The sequence below is a fragment of the Culex pipiens genome, chromosome 3 (assembly GCF_016801865.2).
Source record: "Culex pipiens pallens isolate TS chromosome 3, TS_CPP_V2, whole genome shotgun sequence".
In the NCBI taxonomy this organism is placed as follows: Eukaryota; Metazoa; Arthropoda; class Insecta; order Diptera; family Culicidae; genus Culex; species Culex pipiens.
Genome location: NC_068939.1, coordinates 137983745 through 138007192, shown reverse-complemented (window position 1 = coordinate 138007192; position 23448 = coordinate 137983745). Strand labels below are relative to the sequence as shown.

At 38.4% G+C, this 23448-nt stretch overlaps 1 protein-coding gene across 3 annotated transcripts in view; it reads left to right on the top strand.

The window, feature by feature from the left end:
• Positions 1 to 23448, top strand: part of LOC120428859 (putative epidermal cell surface receptor) — a 60244-nt gene that overhangs the window by 35605 nt on the left and 1191 nt on the right. Inside the window, exons 4-7 of one of the 3 annotated variants that reach the window (XM_039593983.2) lie at positions 2222 to 3130; positions 9312 to 10049; positions 18800 to 19685; positions 19744 to 19919. In XM_039593983.2, the coding sequence (XP_039449917.1) occupies positions 2222 to 3130; positions 9312 to 10049; positions 18800 to 19685; positions 19744 to 19919 (2709 nt within the window). Of the gene's footprint in view, positions 1 to 2221; positions 3131 to 9311; positions 10131 to 18799; positions 19686 to 19743; positions 19920 to 23448 lie in introns of all 3 variants that reach the window. The other 2 variants (XM_039593982.2, XM_039593984.2) reach the window with 2 other exon arrangements.

The following is a 23448-nucleotide window of genomic DNA, read 5'->3' as shown; positions in this document are numbered from 1 at the left end:
AAAAGCTTTGGCATTTTGTTCAAGAGCTGAAACCAGTATGGTTTGTTTTAGTAAAGTAATTTGTCATGAAAAAAAATAATTTCTGCAGGTTTTTTTTATATTTAACTTTATGTTTCAAAGCGCACTCTCTCAAACTGATCACAGAGACAAGTTTAAAATAAATTTTATGATTGTGGAGTATGGATTCATTTTTCTTACTGTCAAAAAACTGTGAATCAAAAATACTTCTCATCAAAAAATATCTTGGATATTTTTTTGATTTATCGTACGATTTGAACTTATGAAATTAGAAAAAAATATACATTTTCTTGTAGTTGTATAATTTTTCACATGCAGTCAAGCTGTCAAATGATCTTAAGACTTATTTTAACCATTAAAGTCGTTGTCCTATACAATTTTGTAGCAAAATATTAATCAGAACCAAAATCAGAACAATTTCCAATAAATTTAAAATTTCCCGGGAATTCCCTGGAAATTGGATGAAAATTTCTCGTTTCCCGGGAAATTTGTAACCCCGGGAAATTGGACGCTCTATTGCTCACTCTTTGCCAACAATGGCTGATATGATGCGTTTGGACACAAGATTTCTATCTTTTTTTTTAGATCCGGAACTCGAGACAGGGTTGCCAGATCTTCTATGTTTTGAACTCGTTAGAAAGGTCTTTCGATTACCTAATCAACGAAGGATCGGACGATGGATCTGGACATAGTTTACTAATCTAATCTATTCTAATCTAATCAGACCCTAGCGCAGCCAATCTTTCGAAGGGATCCTGGAGAGTGCCTTAGGTTAGATGACGCCTAGCACTCTTCTTGTCATTTATTAACATTTGCAGTGCGCCATTGCATTAGAATGCATTGAAACATCACAAGCGTTAAAGCGGCCAGGCCTACTGCGTAAAGCCGTATCGCAGAGATGACTCGTAATTGGGTTGAGTTTGAGCACAGAGTGTTCGAACAACAACACAATTCTGAATCGACAGGAGAGGAAGAAGAGTGGGACACACCACCATACGCTCCGAGATTTGGTTGTATTCGTTGGGAGCACCATGCTAAGAAGGTTTGGTACTCCGGGACCCTCTGGGATGGGACATTGTATTTCCACGAATGCCCTGGACACTATTTTGCCGTGGTTATAGCGCCACAACTCGCTCTGGATCCGGACATAGTTTACATACATTTAAGTAAGATCAGGATATATGCGAAAACACATTTTTATGCATAACTTTTGAACAACTTATCGAAACTTCATAAAAATCACCCTAAACAGATTCGAATTCCAAAATTTGAGCAAAATCGGTTCAGCCAGTGATGAGAAAACTGTGTCACAATTTTGGTCACATACACACACAGACATTTGTTTAGTTTTCGATTCCGAGTCGATATGTATACATGAAGTTGGGTCTACGAGCTGTTAATAACAAGTTCAAAATAAAAATAAAAGGAAAGGGAAATCGGAAAAAGTTGTCTCGACCCCTCTTCGATTTTCGTGAAACTTCGTTCTAAGGGGTAATTTTGGTCCTTGATCACGAATCCGAATCCATTTTTCGATATCTCGTGACGGTGGGGTGGTACGACCCCTTTCATTTTTCTGTATTTTCACTAAGACACGTTTTCAGTGATTTTTAGCTCAAAACCGTGAAGAGATAGAAATTTGGTGTCAAAAGGACTTTTGTGTAAAATTGGATGCCCGATTTGATGGCGTACTCAAAATTCAGGAAAAAAATATATTTTAAATCAAAAAAGTTAAAAAAAAATTATTTTTTAAACCGCTGCCATTTTTTGTTACTCAACTGTTGAAATCGAGAGACTTGTCTTTTTATGGGAAATTAAATGTACTTTCGAATCTGTAACAATCCAGATAGGTATTTTTGTCACTAAAAACATTTTTTTTTATAAATTACGTGTTTTTTTTTTTGTAATTTTGGAAATTTACTTCTTAAAGTGTACCAATTTTATACAAAGTTGTAGAACAGAAGAAATAGAAATGTTGATGCATTAACATTACCGTTACCGGGTTTAAAATATTCTTCATGAATTACACTGTATTAGGATTTGACGAAAAGGTTTTTTTTTTTTGAAAAATTGATGATTTTATAATTTTTTTAAAGTTTTACCCCCTAAAACTCAATTATATAAAAATGGAAAATAAAAAAAAACACTATTCGTTTAATTCAATAAAAATCAGATAACAAATATTCCTCCTCCCCTCCTTTCATAGACCCCTCATCCGACGACACCTCAGCGGACCACCATTCCACTGCCGGCCCAACCACCACCACCTCAACAACAGCCATCGTCGTAACCAGCTGCATCCACCGGAACCAATCGTACCCGGTCGGGGCCAAAGTGGAGATGGGCTGCGAGAAGATCTGCACGTGCAACGCCGAGGGTGAGCTGGACTGTGCCGCCCGCTGCCCGCCGATCAACGAAACCCGCTCGGAACACTGCGTCACGCTGCCGGATCCGAACGATGCCTGCTGCCATCGGGAGTTTTGCGACGTCATCCTGGACGACCACGAGCAGAACGGCATGGTGATGATGATGGCTCCGGCCTCGGCGTCCTCTTCACCGTCCAAGTTGCTCGTTGACGGCGCTCCGAGTGGCAGCAGCACGGAGAAGAACGATTTCAGTGGGGAGATTGACCAGTGCGAGTTCCGCGGGAAGATGTACACCAAGAACCAGCAGTTCCACGACGACTGTAACGCGCTCTGTCTGTGCACGGACGCCGGTGTTCACTGCGCCAAGATCGAGTGTCCGTCGCACTTTGGCCTGGACGTGCTCGATCCGCACTGTCTGCGGTGGGAGCCGGAACCGGCCACCTTCCGGGCGATCGCCCCCCGCTGCTGTCCGGAACGGATGCGGTGCGTTGACAACGGGACGTGCGAGTTCAAGGGTCAGTCGTTTGAGAACTGGTCGGAGATTCCGAGCAATCTGACCGGGTGTGATCAGCACTGTTACTGCGAGTCCGGGAATGTGGAGTGTAGGCCGGCGTGTCCACCGGTGCCGAAGAACCCGCCGCCGAGTTTGCCGTGCAGTCCACGAATGGCCCGACTGGCGCCACTGCCCGATGATGATTGTTGCAAGCACTGGACGTGCTCCGGAGGTGGTGGGGAGCCGGCGATTACCGGTAAGTTTATTGAGCGGTTTTAGCGCTTTTTTATATGCTTTTTTGTTACTTTTTGATTTGGTCAACATTCATTCAAACGTTCTCTCAGGTCATTAGAGTTATTTTGTATCATTATGCGGTCTGAAATATAAAAGAATTGCAGAAACAACCAAAAATCTAAAATTTGAACATTTGGAGTTTTCGAAAAACATTAAACTTTGTCAATTTATAATATTAATGTTTTTCCAGGGTAAAGTTACCCGCCTTTATTCGGGAAATTGTTTAAATTGAATTTTATTCAAATTTATTTATTTTATAACTAAATCAAATTACAAATCAAGATAATTCCCAGAATTCGACGGCAACATTTGGAATTTGCTCTTACAAAATCAACTTTTGGCATGAACAAAGTTTCACCCAAATAAAAAAATGAAGGGAGAGTTGATTTGCGAAAACGTAGAGAAATACTTACATCTGAAAGTTTTAACTGATTTTGTTTCAAAATAAAATGTATAAATTTACCTAAAACAATATGAGCAATTCTCTACGAAACCGGGCGATTTCGACCATTTTTATTTTTTTTGTATTGTTTTATTTGGCTCAAACTTTGTGGGGCCTTCTCTATGACCAAAGAAGCTATTTTGTGTCATTGGTTCACCCATACAAGTCTCCATACAATTTTGGCAGCTGTCCATACAAAAATGGTACGTAAATATTCAGACATTTCTAACTTTTGAGTGAATTTAGTGATCAATTTGGTGACTTCAGCAAAGTTGTTGGTATTGTTGAGGACTATTGAGAAAAAAATAGGTACACTAAAAAAAATAGCCGATTTTTTAATTAACTTTTTTCTCTATTTTAGAGGACAAAAATCCGCAACTTTTGAGCCATAGAAAAGTATGGTCAAAAATCTGCCGCTGAGTTATGATTTTTTGAAAAAACAGTGATTTTTGAAAATTTTTAAATTTCATTGAATTTGCAATCGAAAAGTACTTAACAGATTTTTTGGTAAAAAGCTTCACCAAAAGTTTAATTTTAGCGAAATATATGCAGTTTTTTGATTTTTAAAAATAGTGACCATGAGTGACCATTTCTGAAAAAAAAATAAGTTCAGAAAATTTGCTGTAAAATTGTCTAAGAAACATTTAAGATTGAACCTCTAGTTGCTGAGATACAGTGGCTTAAAGAAAAAGAAACAGGACAATTTAAGTTTTCTAAGTTTCACTCAAACAACCCACCATTTTCTAATGCCGATATCTCAGCAACTAATGGTCCGATTTTCAATGTTAAAACATGAAACATTCGAGAAATTTTCCGATCTTTTCGAAAACATTTTCAAAAAATATACAACAGAAAATGTTTAACTGCTTGTCTCCGTTGGTGAGCAAGTGCTGAAAATCAGAGACATTTTTCTTAGACATTGAATTTCATTAAATCAATTTCCAAGTTATTGCTATTTTAGCTCGCAAATGTAAATTGTTTGAGATTTTGGGTATGTCAGGTTCTAGTTTCAAGGGTGGGCTTTTCAAGCATTTTTTGTTTTTCTGCTATAATGTTTTGCATTCTCAACCTGCCTTTTTCTTGTTTGGTTTTAATTGTTGCAATATTATTTTTTTCATATTTTTCCAAGCTTTTTTATTTTATTTTCCAATGTGTCTTTATCGAAAATTTTATTCTTTAGCTTCATTGCCGTTCTACGCATAATTGCCCTTTTTTCTAAAAAAATAATTCAGCTGAGAACAACGCAAATATTTTTTTACAACCTTTTTATGGGTTTCTACCAATACATAAACGTCCCATCCGTTTCTATTCATCTCTCTATGCAGATAAAATACCTCATAAAAACTACAATTTTGTTAGAAAACATACAAAAATAAAAATTCCAAAATCGTGAATTGTGTTCATGAATTTGAATATATATGAGGAATATATTAACGTTTATAGTGCAAATGCAACATACTCATGAACACTAGCGTGCCCAGCTCTTTGAGGAAGGTGGGGCAATAAGATGGACGTTTTGAAAAATACGTCATTTGTGGACACCCCCTGACCAAATTTAGAACAAATTTCTGAGGATGGTGGGGCAGTTGCCCCATGTTGCCCCACCCTGTGCACGCTAGTGCTCATGAATAAGCTTCTTCGTGATTTACAAATTCATGAACAACAATTCATGATCACGGGAATTTCTTTTTCTGTGTGTAGAGATGGGACAATGCACATTGTTCGGAATGGCAAAATTAAGTGGAATAAATTGATAACTCCTTTCTTTGACGTCCTAGCCAAATTTTGTCTTCGGAAGAGTTGTTGTACTTGATAAGGGTTATCTTTTGAAGTTATTGACATACCAGGATGTCAACCAAAAACTAACTTTGTTGGATGGCGTTGTAGGGCTTTGGTGTCTTGGGCAAAGTTGTTTAGGAGCAAATTTCATGAAAGTTTGTGCAAAGCGCCAAATTTGTAGCTCTTAGTCTACTCGAGATATACGCCATTTTTTCAGAAATTTTTCCAAAAAAGCACTTTTTTGTGATAACTCAAAATGTTAGCATTTTAGTGGCCTACTATGTTCTGAAAAGTTGTTTATGACGTAAAATTACACATCTTTGTCGAAGACAGAAAAATGTTTTGAGCCTTTATTGAGGAGTTATAACCATTTTTTAGTGATTTGAGCCTATTTTCAAGTTGCTTTGTTTTCAAAATGGCGCATTTTGGCGCAAAACTGAAAAAAGCATCTTAAAGTTCACACTCTACATTTCCTGAAAATATCTCCGTGTCTATCGGTGTCTATTTTTAGATATCTGAGTAATTCTCGCTGAAAGTGGACCACTATTTACACAAGGTGCTCAAAAATCAAATGCAATGTACTTTTCCAATAGCCCCCACCAAGTTATGAACGAAACCATGTTTGGTTGGTTGAATTTGACCTCACCTCGGCGCCACGAAGCTAAAACATTTTTTTTAATTGGTAATTTTTTGACTTAGGCGCGCCTACAAAATTGCTAATAACTTTGCAAAACTTCAACGAACCCTTGATGTTTAGGGGTGTTTTGGAAAGGAAATGAGCAGAGCTTTCGAATGCACTTGTCAAAAAAATACCGTTCCATACATTTTTTAGCCACAAAACACCAATGTATTTTTAAAAGTCATTTTTGAAGGCCGGCGCCCCGCTTTATCGAAAAACTGACAAATCCATTCGAAAGCTGAGACGATTTCACATAAAGGACCAATAAATGTAAGGTGTATGTTCCTCCTATCTTTTTTAATCTAATTTTGATTCTGCGAACACAGCGCTCCGTTCGCATTTCGGGCACCCAAAATGTTGCAATTTGCTTGCCCCATTTTAAGGTTTTGTCAAAAAATATAGGTGCTCACTTTTTAAATGATCGTTTATTGTCCAAGGATCAAACTGCACTTTCGATTATTGACCAATATTTATGTTTTTGGGTTCTTCCAGACAATTTAATGTCGAAAAATTGTTTTTTTTTACTTTTTTTTTTGTAAAATGCTCACTTACAATTGGGTGGACTTTTTTCAGTAGAACTAATGAATGTAGCATGTAGGAAATTTCACTACGAACATTTTTCTCTAAAAGAAAACGCAATTTCGATACTCCAGTGCCAAGATATTTTAGATTTAGTGAGAAAAAAAAGTGCCAATTTTTCAAATTTCTCGGAATCAACAAGAACGGCCTATTATTTCATGCGGCATATGTTATGGAGGCCAGAGTATGGTTGCTTATAGTTATTTTGGTTGCTGATTTCGGATCTGGAATCAAATTTCAGATTAACAGTCAACCGTGATATTTTAGCCACGCTCAAATATTATTTGCGTGTATTCCCCATAGCCACTTAGGGATCGGCAGCCGAAGCCGCTAACCACCGCGCCACGAGGCCTCTTAAAACAATCAGAAGTTGAAAAAAACAATCTCCATAAAAAAATCCGTGAGTAAAATATCAATTAAAGGTGAGCGAAAGATGAAATATGACCAAATTCACTAGCGATTAAAATTACAGCATATTACCGCAAATAACATTTAGGCGTGGCTACAAATTTAACTGTTAATCTGAAATTTGATTCCAGATCTGAATTCAGCGACCAAAATAACTATAAGCAACCATACTCTGGCCTCCAAAACATATGCCGCATGTAAATAATAGGCCGTTCTTGTTGATTCCGAGAAATTTGAAAAATTGGCACTTTTTTTCTCACTAAATCTAAAATATCTTGGCACTGGAGTATCGAAATTGCGTTTTCTTTTAGAGAAAAATGTTCGTAGTGAAATTTCCTACATGCTACATTCATTAGTTCTACTGAAAAAAGTCCACCCAATTGTAAGTGAGCATTTTACAAAAAAAAAGTAAAAAAAAACAATTTTTCGACATTTAATTGTCTGGAAGAACCCAAAAACATAAATATTGGTCAATAATCGAAAGTGCAGTTTGATCCTTGGACAATAAACGATCATTTAAAAAGTGAGCACCTATATTTTTTGACAAAACCTTAAAATGGGGCAAGCAAATTGCAACATTTTGGGTGCCCGAAATGCGAACGGAGCGCTGTGTTCGCAGAATCAAAATTAGATTAAAAAAGATAGGAGGAACATACACCTTAGATTTATTGGTCCTTTATGTGAAATCGTCGCAGCTTTCGAATGGATTTGTCAGTTTTTCGATAAAGCGGGGCGCCGGCCTTCAAAAATGACTTTTAAAAATACATTGGTGTTTTGTGGCTAAAAAATGTATGGAACGGTATTTTTTTGACAAGTGCATTCGAAAGCTCTGCTCATTTCCTTTCCAAAACACCCCTAAACATCAAGGGTTCGTTGAAGTTTTGCAAAGTTATTAGCAATTTTGTAGGCGCGCCTAAGTCAAAAAATTACCAATTAAAAAAAATGTTTTAGCTTCGTGGCGCCGAGGTGAGGTCAAATTCAACCAACCAAACATGGTTTCGTTCATAACTTGGTGGGGGCTATTGGAAAAGTACATTGCATTTGATTTTTGAGCACCTTGTGTAAATAGTGGTCCACTTTCAGCGAGAATTACTCATCTCAATTTTAATTTGACGGTTTTTTATCAATTTATTTATAATTTTTACGCGGAATCTAATTGAAAACGTTGTAATAATCGGTAAATTGAAGGGTAAATTGATCGATTTTTATGGAAAATACATTGTTTATGCTTAAAATTATAACACACATTCTAAAATAATCTATAAAAACATGTTTAGCCCAAAAATAATGTAAATTAAATTTAAAATAATTATTCGTATTTAAAATTATTTGTTATTTGTAATTTGTTGTTTTATTGGTTACGATAGCCTGTTAGTATAAACTAATTAACACTGGAACGCCCAACGCATGCCCAACTTGCACGGACGCCCAAGCCTCCCAAAAAAGTTGGAACGGTAACTTCAACTCGCTGGTTCTCGGGCATAACTCACCCAATCAAGACGATTCTTTTTTCTAGTGATTTGTTAGGATGTCTAGATGATCCTAGAACTTTGCAGAATTCAATTTGATCAAATCTGTAATTTTTGCGACCAAAAACATCGTTCCAACTTTTTCAAAAAAACTGCCTCCGCGGAATTTTTGGCGAATTTTTTTTTACACGCGAAAAAAAAAGTTGGAACGATGTTTTTGATTGCAAAAATTACAGATTTGATCAAATTGAGTTCGGCAAAGTTCTAGGATCATCTAGACATCCTAACAAATCACTGGAAAAAAGAATCGTCTTGATTGGGTGAGTTATGCCCGAGAACCAGCGAGTTGAAGTTACCGTTCCAACTTTTTTGGAGCCTTGGGCGTTGGAATGTTAAGGATTTCCTTTTATATTCGGTCACTTTAGAAAGGTTAACGTATTTTTTCATAAACTGAAACTTAAGGAAATGTAAAATTGCCAAAATACACAAAATCTGTTCCATTTTTTAAGATTTTTTATATTTGAAGGACTACTTAATGATACAAATAGAATTTTTTGACCAAAAATAATGCTTCTTCTATGTTTATTTCAAAAAAAAATGACTTGCTGTTGCTTCCCTGCTTGCAAATCTATCCCTTCCCCCTCCCTCTAACCAACCTACTGTATCGTTTCATGATGTTATGTGCGACGCATCTTTCTCTCACATCCGGCACCACACTCGCGCCACAATGCACCCAAATTCGACAAATTCTCATTTCATGTCCCCCGCCCCAAAACCACGAACTCAGGCAACGACGTGCTCAAGCCACTGCTCATGCCCCCGGACACGATCACGCAGTTTCTCCCGACCAAGTCGCCGAAAAGTGAGAAAGGAGAAAAGGCGCCACCGAAACCGGATCGAGAATCGCCGGAAGAAGGCCCGCCACAGCACTTGCCGTTCTACCCGACGGTCGATGGCAAACCGCCGCCCAAGGTGCCCCAGGAAAAGCCGCACAAAAAGTATCCCAAGGACGATTCTAAAAAAGATCACTACAATAATATCTACCCTGGTGGCAGCGGCGTCGGCGGCGGCATCGTCGACCAGCACGGACCACCTCCGCCACCGCCACCCACAAGCTTCGGAACCGGCTACGGGGACGCCCCGAAACCGGCCACGCTCGGCGTGCAACGGCCCGGCCCACCCGGCTACTACGGTCCCGATCTCAAACCGAGCTATCCGAACGACTACAATCCGTACGTGCACGTGAGCGGCCCTCCCGGCTCGGTTCCGCTTCCCCCCGGTGGCCAACTCCCAGTTCACCCGCTGGACAAGCAGCTGCTGAACGCGCTCGGCGGTGGCAACCCCCAAAACATCCCCCCAAACATTCGCATCGAACAGCTGCTGCAGCAGATTCACGCCCAAGATCCGAACCCGCAAGGTCCACCTCCGCCGCACGTCCTGCATCACCCCGGTGGCCAGTACCCACAGTCATCGCAACCGACGGGCGTCGCCGCGGTTGGCAACGGACTCAACTACAACCAGTACGGTGAGCAGCCGCCCCTAGACCTTGGACTATTGCCGCACCATCAAAGACCACCCCCACCGCCACCACCATCACAGTCTGCAGGTGCACAAACACACACTTATCCTTCACATTTTACATTTTTCATATATCTAGCACATAAGCATCCAGCATTTGAATGTTGCCTGTTTCACGTGTGATCTGTCCTCTTTTATCCATTCTTGCAAGCTGCGTCACGCCACGTGTGAATGTTTTCAGCATGTTTTCAGATATTTCCTACTGTCACATAGTGTTGCTTTTTTGTGTGTGTTTTCTATGGCACCAGCGCTCGGAAGGTACGCCGACGGTTTTGTTTGTTATGTTCTCTTTAGTGTATTTTTAATCGGCACTTGATTCAACAGCTTGATGGTCGTTATTCACTTGCAGCTTATCGTTTGCCAGTAATCCACGAGACATTCAAACATTAAAGCTTTCCTCATAAGTTCAATTCAGCGTTTTTCACCTCGTTTTCAATATTATTTCGAATAACATGTATAAATAAATTAATGAAAAACCGTCAAAATCAGAATGAGATAGCTTAAAATAGACACCGATAGACGCGGAGATATTTTCAGGAATTTTTTTGTAGATGTAGATGAAAGTGTGTACATTCAGGTGCATTGCTCGGTTATGTGCCAAAATGCGCCATTTTGGAAACATTGCAACTTGAAAATAGGCTCAAAATAACTCAAAAATGGTTATAATTTCTCAATAAAGGCTCAAAACATTTTGCTGTCTTCGGCAAAGATGTGTAATTTTATGTCACGAACAACTCTTCAGAACATAGTAGGCCGCTAAAATGCTAACATTTTGAGTTATCACCAAAAAATGTGTTGTTTGGACCATTTTGCAAAAATGGCGTATATCTCGAGTAGATTAAGAGCTACAATTAAGGTGCCTTCGACAAACTTTCATGATTTTTTTTCCTCTACAACTTTGCCGCAAATACAAAAGCCCTACAACGTCATCCAACAAAATTATTTTTTGGTTGACACCCTGAAAGGTCGTCACCCTGTATGTCAATAACTTTAAAAGTTAGCCCTTATCAAGAACAACACCTCTTCCCAAGACACCAGTTGGCTAGGACGTCAAATAAAGGAGTTATCAATTTATTCCACATATTTTTTCCATTCCGAACACTGTGCAATGTTTTCAAATTATTTTTATTTTTATATTTTTATTATTGAGTGGTTCTGTACAATTTCTAAAAACGACTTTTGTTTGTATTTTTTTTTTTATTTTGATAAAACTTTATGCATACATTCCATATTCAAAGCTTTTTTGCTGAAAATGTCTTTAAGGGGTTACATACATGTAAGAAATCACAAAATTTAATATTACAGAAAATTTATTAAATCCACTTAAAACGATTTTCAATCACTCCTGAAAGTTTCATGATGTAACTAAGTAAGAGACGATTTAAGGGGTTACATACATGTAAATCGGCAAAAATGTCAGAGATTGGTTTCTAATCTAATCTAATCAGACCTTAGCGCAGGAGCGGCCGTGGCTGACTGGTTACGGTGTTCGCTTTATAAGCGAATGGTTCTGGGTTCGATGCCCATCTGCTCCCAACGAGAAAGATTAGAACACAGAAATTAGAAATGATAAATATGAACGAAAAATCAAAGTCGTTCGAGGCGGGGTTCGAACCCCCGTCCTTTGAATTGGTAAGCAAAAATGCTTACCACTAGGCCATGACGACTTGGTGAGCGTGGACTGGAATTAGGAATACTGTTACAGAGAGCGAGTTGTGGCGCTATAACCACGGCAAATAGTGTCCAGGGCATTCGTGGAAATACAATGTCCCATCCCAGAGGGTCCCGGAGTACCAAACCTTCTTAGCATGGTGCTCCCAACGAATACAACCAAAATCTCGGAGCGTATGGTGGTGTGTCCCCACGCTTCTTCCTCCCCTGTCGATTCAGAATTGTGTTGTTGTTCGAACACTCTGTGCTCAAACTCAACCCTATTACGAGTCATCTCTGCGATACGGCTTTACGCAGTAGGCCTGGCCGCTTTAACGCTTGTGATGTTTCAATGCATTCCGATGCAATGGCGCACTACAAATGTTAATAAATGACAAGAAGAGTGCTAGGCGTCATCTAACCTAAGGCACTCTCCAGGATCCCTTCGAAAGATTGGCTGCGCTAGGGTCTGATTAGATTAGATTAGATTAGATTAATCTAATCAGACCTTAGCGCAGCCAATCTTTCGAAGGGATCCTGGAGAGTGCCTTAGGTTAGATGACGCCTAGCACTCTTCTTGTCATTTATTAACATTTGTAGTGCGCCATTGCATCGGAATGCATTGAAACAACACAAGCGTTAAAGCGGCCAGGCCTACTGCGTAAAGCCGTATCGCAGAGATGACTCGTAATAGGGTTGAGTTTGAGCACGGAGTGTTCGAACAACAACACAATTCTGAATCGACAGGGGAGGAAGAAGCGTGGGGACACACCACCATACGCTCCGAGATTTTGGTTGTATTCGTTGGGAGCACCATGCTAAGAAGGTTTGGTACTCCGGGACCCTCTGGGATGGGACATTGTATTTCCACGAATGCCCTGGACACTATTTGCCGTGGTTATAACGCCACAACTCGCTCGCAAAAATGTCAGAGATTGGTTTGAGCAAAAACTTAAACATTTTTTTAAATCTGTTTTCAGGACATTAAAATATACATTTTCAACTATTAACAAAACAAATTTGAAGACATTTGGTTGTATCATTGCCGAGATACAGCTATATGAAGTTAGCATTTTCAAAACACAAGTGCCACGATATCTCAACACTGCACTAACCAAATCGGCTCAAAATTTTGGTGAAGACTCGTTAATCCGGTCATGTGTGCATGACGAAAGCCGATTTTCAAAAATTTTATTTTGAAAAAAGATACAAATATTTTATGTTTTCCATATAAAAAATCGAAAGTTTTAGATTTTTGTATTTTTTGACATGCAAAATTTCAAAATCGGGCTTTGTCATGCACATGAGATATGTCTTGCGAGTCTTCATCCCAAATTTCAGCCAATTTGGTCCATCTCATCTCGAGATATCGTGGCACCCGTAAATCAACTCTGTGTTCAGAGAAAAACGCTCGCGAAATTTGACAGTTCGCTTTGCGCATGGCAAAATTTTCAGCTTAAATCGTATGTAACTTACCTAAATCATAAAATATCTTCATGAAACTTTCAGGAGTGATTGAAAATCATCTTTTAAGCTGATTTAATAAATTTTCTGAAATATGAAATTTTGTGATTTTCTACATGTATGTAACCCCTTAAGCTCAAAATTTTGCCATTGGCAAAGCTAACTGTCAAACTTTTTGGGCGTTTTTCTCGAAACATCGAGTTGATTCACGGGTGCCACGATATCTCGCGATGCAAATTGACTTAAATTCGGGGTGGAGGCTTTCAAGACATTTCCCGTGTGCATGGCGCAGCCCGATTTTGAAATTATGCTTTTTTAAAAAGACAAAAATCAAAAACTGACGATTATTCATATGAAAACATAAGAAATATTTTTATCTTTTTTTAAACTCAAGTTTTTGAAAATCGGCCTTCGTCATGCACACAGGACCGTTTTATTCACCAAAATTTTGAGCCGATTTGGTCTAGGCAGTGTTAAGATATCGTGGCACCCGTTTTTTGAAACTGCTAAATTCAAATAGCTATAGTTCGGCAATGATACAACCAAATGTCTTCAAAGGAGAATGGGCAAATTTGTATGGGAGCTGGTCCAAGGATGTACACGAACGGGACAAACTTTTTTCGAAAGATCTCGCCGAGACATGTAAAAAAGTCTTCTGGGCCAACTCTCTAAACCCCGGGGTTCAAAAGTTACAAGTTGTTGAAGTTTGAGCATTTTGGGTTAAAATGTACAAAAAATCGTATTTTTGCTATTTCTAAAATCATTCATACAATCTCTGTTTCATTATGGATTTCGATTTTCCTGACTTCATTCGACGCGTATCAGCAAAAACTATGAGTTCTGATATGTCTTAGCATGATTGAAACATGATTTCTCTTGTTTTTATCCGTTTGAACCGTTTGTGCAAGAGGCATCCCATAGAAACAAGTCGAAACTTCAAGGTTTTGAAACCGGATCTGACCCAGACTGCTTCAGTGAGTATGGAAGGCTTTAGTGCAATGTTGTAACAACTTATTGGGATGGTCTGAGTCATCCGAGAACTCCTTGGAGTTAAGACCGGTGAGTCTACCGCCGTAACAAGAAAGATGTCGGCGGTTTTTGATAACGGATCATACCCGCATGGCTTCAGTGAGTATGGTAGACTACTATTCTGATGTGTTGGAGTGTCCTGGGTTCTCCTAGGACTCCCTGGAGTTAAGATCTGTGGGTCTACTACCGTAAAAATCCAAATGTCGACCGGTTTTGACAACGGAACATACCCGCATAGCTTCAGTGAGTGTGGTAGACTGCTTTGCTAATGTGTTAGGATGTCCTGGGTCATCCAAGGACTCTCTGGAGTTATGATCTGTGGAGCTACAGCCGTAACAAGCAAGAGGTCGACGATTTTTGACCCCGGAACATACACGCATAGCTTCAGACAGTATGGTAGACTGCTTTGTTAATGTGTTGGGATGTCTTTGATCATCCTAGGACTCCCTGGAGTTTAGATATGTGGGTCACTGTAACAAGAAAAAGATCGATGATTTTTAACCGCGCATCATAACCGCAAAGATTCAGTGAGTATGGCAGACTGTATTGCTGTTATGTTGGGATGTTCTGGACCATTCCAGGGAGTCCTTGTAACAGCCGTAGACCTACAGATCATAACTCCAGGGAGTCCTTGGATGACCCAGGAAATTTAGCAAAGCAGTCTACCACACTCACTGAAGCTATGCGGGTATGTTCCGTTGTCAAAACCGGTCGACATTTTGCTTGTTACGGTAGTAGACCCACAGATCTTAACTCCAGGGAGTCCTAGGAGAACCCAGGACACTCCAACACATCAGCATAGTAGTCTACCATACTCACTGAAGCCATGCGGGTATTATCCGTGGTCAAAAACCGCTGACATCTTGCTTGTTACGGCGGTAGACTCACCGGTCTTAACTCCAAGGAGTTCTCGGATGACTCAGACCATCCCAATAAGTTGTTACAACATTGCACTGAAGCCTTCCATACTCACTGAAGCAGTCTGGGTCGGATCCGGTTTCAAAACCTTGAAGTTTCGACTTGTTTCTAGGGAATGCCTCTTGCACAAACGGTTCAAACGGATAAAAACAAGAGAAATCATGTTTCAATCATGCTAAGACATATCAAAACTCATAGTTTTTGCTGATACGCGTCTAATGAAGTCAAGAAAATCGAAATCCATAATGAAACAGAGATTTTATAAATGATTTTAGAAACAGCAAAAATTCGATTTTTTGTACATTTTAACCCAAAATGCTCAAAGCTCAACAGCTTGTAACTTTTGAACCCCGGGGTTTAGAGAGTTGGTCCAGAAGACTTTTTTTCATGTCTCGGCGAGATCTTTCGAAAAAAGTTGGTTCCGTTCGTGTACATCCTTGGACCAAATTTGCCCATTCTCCTTTGTTTTGTTAACAGTTGAAAATGTGTATTTTAGTGTCCTGAAAACAGATTTCAAATAAAATTAAGTGTGTGCTCACACCAATCACTGACTTTTTTGTCGATATACATTAGGGTGGTCCAAATCCGGACTTTTTTGGGGCTACCCCCTGAAATCAAAGATTGACCCATCACTAGGTTAAATTCCAAATTTGAGCTAATTCTGACCACGGGAACCCCTCCCTCCAATCGCTTAAAGTTTGTATGGGAAAAATCATCAAAATGTATGGAGAAAAGCAACTGTTTTTCTTTTTTACCTGTGGAGGGCGCCATAGTTATCCGATTCTTACCATTTCTCAAATGTAGAACCTTCATTAAATTTAGAACAACTTTGCCGAGGACACCATATTTTTAGGATTTTTTCCCGCGAAGTTATTAGCGCCCAAAGCTGACCATTTTTGCGCGGCCAGCTGTAAGGGGCTACCTAACAACGATGTTTATTTCCAATTCGTACACGCACGTGCTCTTTCTCAGGTTCAAACTCTCTCACGAGCTTGCTCGCCTGCCTGCCTGTTTACCTACAAGCGCGTGCTCTGTTTCTCGGCTTGGACTTTTGTCGTCGTCGTCGTTTTCGTTTGATATCCGCTACGCTGCGTTCCTGGCATGTTAATTATAATTTTCAACTAAAAAAGTCGGTTTGTATTGAGATATAAAATCAAATGTAATATGTGAACAACAATAGATATCATGTTATAAGAGCGTGTGAGAGAGAATACAAATTTCGATGAATTATTTCATCCATTGATTGTCATCTGTTCTGCCCCAACCCAGATTGCAAACGTTTTGGATTTTAATTTATCATACCTAAAGGAACAAAATTTGTATTACCTGAAGATTTGTTTTAAATAATTGAATCATTATCATGTTTCTTTAGCATATACAAACAACTGCTTGTAATGCTTGGAAAAACAAACAAACCCTGTTCACATGACATTTGCTGTTTTAAATGAGCCTAAGCTGTATTTTCTTTAAATGGTTTTTTCAGCGCATTTTTTTTTATTTTTGACATAATTTAATAATTTATATGCTAAATATAACTCAAAACAAACCTGCTATTCTGAATGAAAATAATAATAAAATTGCCAGCAAACGCAGCGCAGCGGATAGCAAACGAAAACGACGACGACGACAAAAGTCCAAGCAGAGAAACAGCGCGCGCGGTAAATAGGCAGGCAGGCAGACGAGCAAGTTCGTGAGAGAGCACGTGCGTGTACGAATTGGAATTAAACATCGTTGTTAGGTAGCCCCTTACAGCTGACCGCGCAAAAATGGTCAGCTTTGGGCGCTAATAACTTCGCGGGAAAAAATCCTAAAAATATGGTGTCCTCGGGAAAGTTTTTCTAAATTTAATGAAGGTTCTACATTTGAGAAATGGTAAGAATCCGATAACTATGGCGCCCTCCACAGGTAAAAAAGTAAAACAGTTGCTTTTCTTCATACATTTTGATGATTTTTCCCATACAAACTTTAAGCGAGTGGAGGGAGGGGTTCCCGTGGTCAGAATGAGCTCAAATTTGGAATTTAGCCTGGTGATGGGCCAATCTTTGATTTCAGGGGGTAGCCCCAAAAAAGTCCGGATTTGGACCACCCTAATATACATGTATGTAACCCCTTAAGCTATTGTATTCATATGTTCATAGGACCTCTTTAAAAACTCTAGATATGTAGACATGTGTGGGATTTCTGAGCGATTTGGTGTCTTCAACAAAGTTGTAGATTTTAATTAGGACTAATCAGAAAAAAAATAGCTTCACTACAAAACAAATGATTTTTTTCTTTATTTCAATTATTTTTTTTTTACTTAAAATATAAATCGCAATATGTATAATTTTTTTTTAGTTTTCGGAGTTATTTCGTTTTATGGGACTCAAAAAGACATCTTTTTGCCATAGTGCATGATGGTGCGAAATTTGGTTCCAGAAATATGATTATTTGAACAAAATTGTAACTCTTAAAAATTTCTTAAATTTCTTAAACATTTTTGAAAAGCTTGGAAAATTCCTATCATTTTTTTCAGATTTATTCAAAATTGAGTTATTAGTTTCACGATAAAGCCTCACAAAAAATTGTAATCGATCGAAACTAGTTTTAGTTTGATCATTTATATAAAATAATTTCAATATTCTAAAATCAAGTATAACATTTGAAAAGTGTACAAAAAATAATTTTGATCATTTCATATTCCAGACCAAACATTAAAATTATAAATTCATTTGTATTGAAAAAAAAACAGAAAATTTAAATAAAAAATATGAAAAATGTTATATTTTCCGTGACTATACTTTGAAAACGGTGCACTTAAAAAAATTGATTAAATTTTCGAAATTAAAAAAATATATATCTCTGGAATCAGATTTTGAACCATCATGCACTATGACATCAAAAATGTGTTTTTGAGTCCCATAAAATGTATCAAAAAATAAATAAATACGTATTTTGGGTATCCAACTCTAAGTAAAAATTAAAAGGTAAAAAAATAAGTAATTTTTGAAGGCGTAGTTTAGTTTTTTTCGAAATGTTCCTAATTATCTATTATTTATATTTTTTTACTTTTTTAAGGCAGGAAAAGGCACCAAAAACCTACTTTTCTCAAAATACAGATTGTATGACCATTCCGCCAAATTTTATGAATTTTATGTCTTCCATTATTTTGAAATAGTGTCCACAATTGTCCATTCCTGTAAATATTTTTTTTCGAAAAGTTGATAAATAAATCCAATAAAATAGCTAAAGAGACATTGAAGATTGGACCCCTGGTTGCTGAAATATGACAATTATTTTTTAAAACCCAATTTTCAATGTTGATGAATTTGTGAAATATTATGATGGATTTTATCTTTTGAAATCCTTCACAAGATACAGTTTTTCGAAAATTTACGCACCATTTTTGTACGGACAGTTGCCACAATTGTATGGACCCCTGTGTGGGTGCACTAATGACACAAAATGTTTTGTTTGGTCATTCGGAAGGATTTCTTAGAGAGTTGTTTCCTTTTTTTTACAAGATTTAAAGATAACGAATAGAAGGGTAATATTTATTAGAGATTTATGAGATTTAATGACAGTTTTCTTAGGTTAAGTTTTAAATTTCCTTGGTACAACAATTGCCAAATTCCTAACACATTTCTCCCCATCTAGGTCCCAACCTCGGCTACCCCTCGTCCCTGGCGACTGACCTGCGCGTGCTCCAACTGGACGCGATCGACCCCAACACCGTTCGGGTAATCTTCATCGTACCACAAGTTTACGTCGGTCTCCACGGTCGCGTCGAGTTGCGTTACACTCGCACCCGCAACAACGACACCAGCACGTGGCAGGCGCAGGTCTTCGCTCCGCCGGACGATCTGATCGCGACTTCGCAGCTGGAGTTTGAACTACCCGGGTTGGAACCGAACACCGAGTACCGGGTCAAGATCACGCTGGTGCTGCGGGACGTCAACTCGCAACCGTCTAGTCAGGTGTACAACGTGAGGACGCCCTCGGACCGGGTCATTACGCCACCGACGTTGATCAACACGGATTTGGGACATTATCCACACCTGGGACATCCGACCAACTTCCTGAAGGAGATCATCCAGGATCCGATGCTGCAGACGCAGGACGTCAACGCGTCCTGGGCGCGAATCAGCTGGCGCAAGCTGGACGACGAAGAGTTGGACTACGTGGACGGGATCCAGCTGCGGTTCAAGGAGATCGACGGCATGGTGTACGACGCGACGCCGTTGATCCACCGGGCGCTCAGCGAGTACACGCTGGAGAACCTGAAGCCGCAGACGCGCTACGAGGTGGGCATCTTCTTTATTCCGTTCCCGGGTCATGGTGAAGAGGTCCGTGCTGGGGAAATGCTTCAGTTCACGACGGCTGCCCGCGTTGACATGTACGGCTTCGAGGTGATCGTGAACGTGAGCAAGGTGAAGGCTGGCAGCGTCGAGGTTAGCTGGTCTGGCGTTCCGTACCCGGAGGACAAGTACATTAATATCTACCGGGCGATCTATCAGAGTGATAGTGGAAAGGAGGACTCAAGGTAAGAGTGACACAACTGCAGCAAAACCAAACTGAATTTGACTTATTTTATTTTTCAGTGTCTTCAAGGTGGCCAAACGGGACTCGACGACGGGGACGCTGATTGCGGACCTCAAGCCGGGCACCCGGTATCGGCTCTGGCTGGAGATGTACCTCACCAACGGTAGCATCAAGAAGAGCAACGTGGTGAACTTCATCACGAAACCCGGCGGACCGGCGATTCCGGGCAAGACTGGTGAGTAAAAAGTCAATTCATAATTCAATTTGAATTTATTGAGGGCAGGGGCAAAAAAGCTGTGATTGTTTTGATTTCATAATAAAAGAGTCAAAAATCACCAACAGTGACTGAAAATTGAAAAAAAAATCGTTGATATCATGTTTGAATAGTTGTTCTGCGTTTTGATCAGTTTGAACATTTATCTTAATTTTAACTTTTATTTCACCCGTTTTGAAATTTGAACAAAAATTATATAAAAAAGGAAACAACGTAAACGTATTTTTTCCTTTAATAACTTCCGCTTAAAATTTAAATTCATTAAAAAGGGATTCCAAAAGTTTGAACGGGTGAAACCTCAACCTGCAGTATACCATCAGTGATGAAAACATAATTGCAGTTCGTCGGGATTCCTTTTGCTACCCGGTTAGCTGCTGATTTACTTCCTCGTCAAATGGAATGGGGCACGAAAGATCAAGACTGCACTGAAAAAGCGGTAAAAAAATCAATGAATAATTTAAAAAAAAATCAGATAATCTTTGGTAAATTGGACGAGTTTTCCGGTAAAAATATTTTCGAGACTGAAAAATCAAGTCTGTTATATAGAAATTGCCAAAAACCATTTTTACAACATTTTTTATTTTTCAACCCGCTATAACTTCACAAGGATTGGACTTAGGACAATTGTTAATATCGAGACTTTGATGTAAAATTGTCTAAAAAATCGTGTACGGTTTTTGAAAATGTTGATGTTAAGAGCACTTTTGAAAAAAAAACAGTTTCAGTAAAAATGTAAAAATCATTTTTTTAGGTGAGTTGCTCCATCCTGCATTTTTCGTGAGTCTTTTTGTAACATATTAGGCTAATTTCACCAAAAAATTGAACGAAAAAAAAATTGTGGGCTCAACATCAAATTTGACTTTTAAACTAAAAAATAAAAAAATCTCATAAAAGTGGAGTGTTTTTTTCTTGCAGTGTATTTTTTCAGAAAGCCCGTAAAATTTCCTACAAGGTTGCCTTTGTCCACTTTTCGATACGATGCAATGGCTTCGAGATACAGCAATATTGAAATTACGATTAACAAAAATATTTAAAACACTTACGCCCTTCTCAAATGTCATTATCGAGTGAAACTGGCTCCATATACACAAAAATGGCTTATATGAGCGTAGGATAACATGTCTACAAAGTTTCACTGAAATCGGAGAGGGTCGGGTACAACCGATTCCCTATTTGATCATTTGCTAGAAAGGGATAGCAAATCTGATGCAAACAAACCCGCAGCTGCTATGTAAGCATACTTTGAATGTGTAGGTAATTTTTTGACTTGAAAGCCCTTTTGTTTCAAAAAATGAAATAAAAATTCTAATTTTCTAAACATTTTTAAATTCAAAATTCCTTTTTTCAAAAAAAAAACTATTAGATCATTTTTTTGGTTCAAAGTTGTAGGGTAGAAGTCCCTATTTTGCAAAGCTCCTCCATTTTCTGGCTTGTTCTCAGTTAAACCAAAACAATCCATTTGTGGCTGATTTTGTATCTTATTTCATGCACATGACTGTAGAATATCTATTGTTTGTGTAGCTCTTATCAGTTTGTAATCACAGGTGAAACATGTTAAACCTTTTTTGGCTGTATTTTGGACCTACACAGAAAAAAAGTATTGATTTTCCTATTTTGGACCCACCATCTTACACCGTGTGCTTGAAACAATTTACTTAATTAGTTGTTTCAAACACAAAACGGGTTCCAAAATAGGTACTAGGTCCAAAATAGGGTCATTTGCCCTTTATACATTTATATCCGACTCTCTGGTTGTCAATATCGAAGGGATCATCAAACAAAACAAATGAATGTCAAACTCCGTTTCGCAAAGGAAAATGTCTATGCAAGCCATGAGAAAGAGAAAAACATCTCGGAAAATATTGCAACCTAGATATAATTTTAGAGCAAATGCATGGGGAAATCGAGAGAGGGACTCATCGAGCTAGGAAGAATATCAAGACAATACGAGCATCGAAGTATTTCAATATTTCATCGCCACCATTTTGGCCGCCATTTTGGATTTAAAAATTCAAAGGCTTCGAATAATTCCCTGGAGATGGAGCCACACGTTGCCGTCGTTTCAGGGCTATTTGCAAAGATGGTTTCCGATGTTGATATATATCACACATTTATTTTATATTTATATACTTGTGTTGATAGAAATCACAACTATTGTACTATGTAAAATTGCAAGATATTGATTTTTTTTATTTGCATCTCAATATTCTTGTTTGTAAAATCTGCTTTGAACAGGTTTTAATCTTTTTGATACGTCGTTAGCTTAGGTAGAAATTCATAAAGCACAGCAACGCTTACACAAAACAGTAAGAGAGGCCTCTTCTAGGCATTGTGATTTTTTTCGTTTTTTTTAAAGTGGGTGTTAGGTTAGGATTTGGTATTTTGATAAATTAGTTTTGTTGCAAGGCACTCAGAATAGTTAGTATTTTTTTGTAACTTTAGGTTGTTTAATAGTTCCAGACTCCATCTGTGTGTAAGTGAGTTAAGTAATGCTTTCAGAATCTCTGATTTCAATTTATGTGGTATGCTAACCATTCGGAATAGTCAAAAAAATCCATAGAGTCTCGATCAATCAGTAATGAAATGATATCGGACAAAATTCGTTAATCTGTTGAACTAACGGTTTTCGGATTATGGTTGTATCGACCATTGTTGCGAATCGAGGATCTACTGGAGTTTTGACGATCAAATGGAGCCTAACATTTCAAAGGGACACATGGTTTTTGTGAACAAGGATGCATCTCTCTCACTCAAATGACAGTTTACATAATGTATGATAGGGATACACTCTTGTTTGCAGAGCTTCTGTGCCCTAATGAAATGGAAGGCACGAAATCCGTAATAACAGTTCAATGGAGCGCGTCTGCATTTGTGGACAGACAGTCTATTCCTTTCGTCAAGTAAGAGGGGGATAGACTGCTTGTTTACAAATGCAGATTCGCCCTATTGAACTGTTACTACGGAAATAGTCGTCTTAACAACGAGTGTTCAACTTGTAAAGTATGAACTGTTCAGTTATGTTTATTGGGTTAAAAACAAGGTAAAGGAATGTTTGACATTTGGGAGTTTGAGATTCAAGTTTCTTTCAGAAAGTTTAGTTTAGGTTGTTGATAAATGTTTGTTTTCCGTAAATAATAGATTGGACTTTAATCAATGATTAAACTGGTCGAAGTGTACTATTTCATTTGCACAACTGCTTCTAGTTGTAATGTACGATAAGACTACTGACAGACGCGACAGGACGGGGCCCAGAAAAAAAAAATGCATCAAGATTTATATTCCATAGACAAGTTAGTTTTCATCTTTCGGTTTCCAGTTTTTTTTTAATTTCCTTTAAATTTGAAATACATCATAGGTGTCCTTTGTTTAAATCTCCGATTATTTACATTTTCTTATTTAATTAACTAATAATTCAATTTCTTCCGGGCCTTTTTACTTTGAATCATAATTTCAGATTTCCTTTATTCAGTGTTAAACTTAGATTAACGTA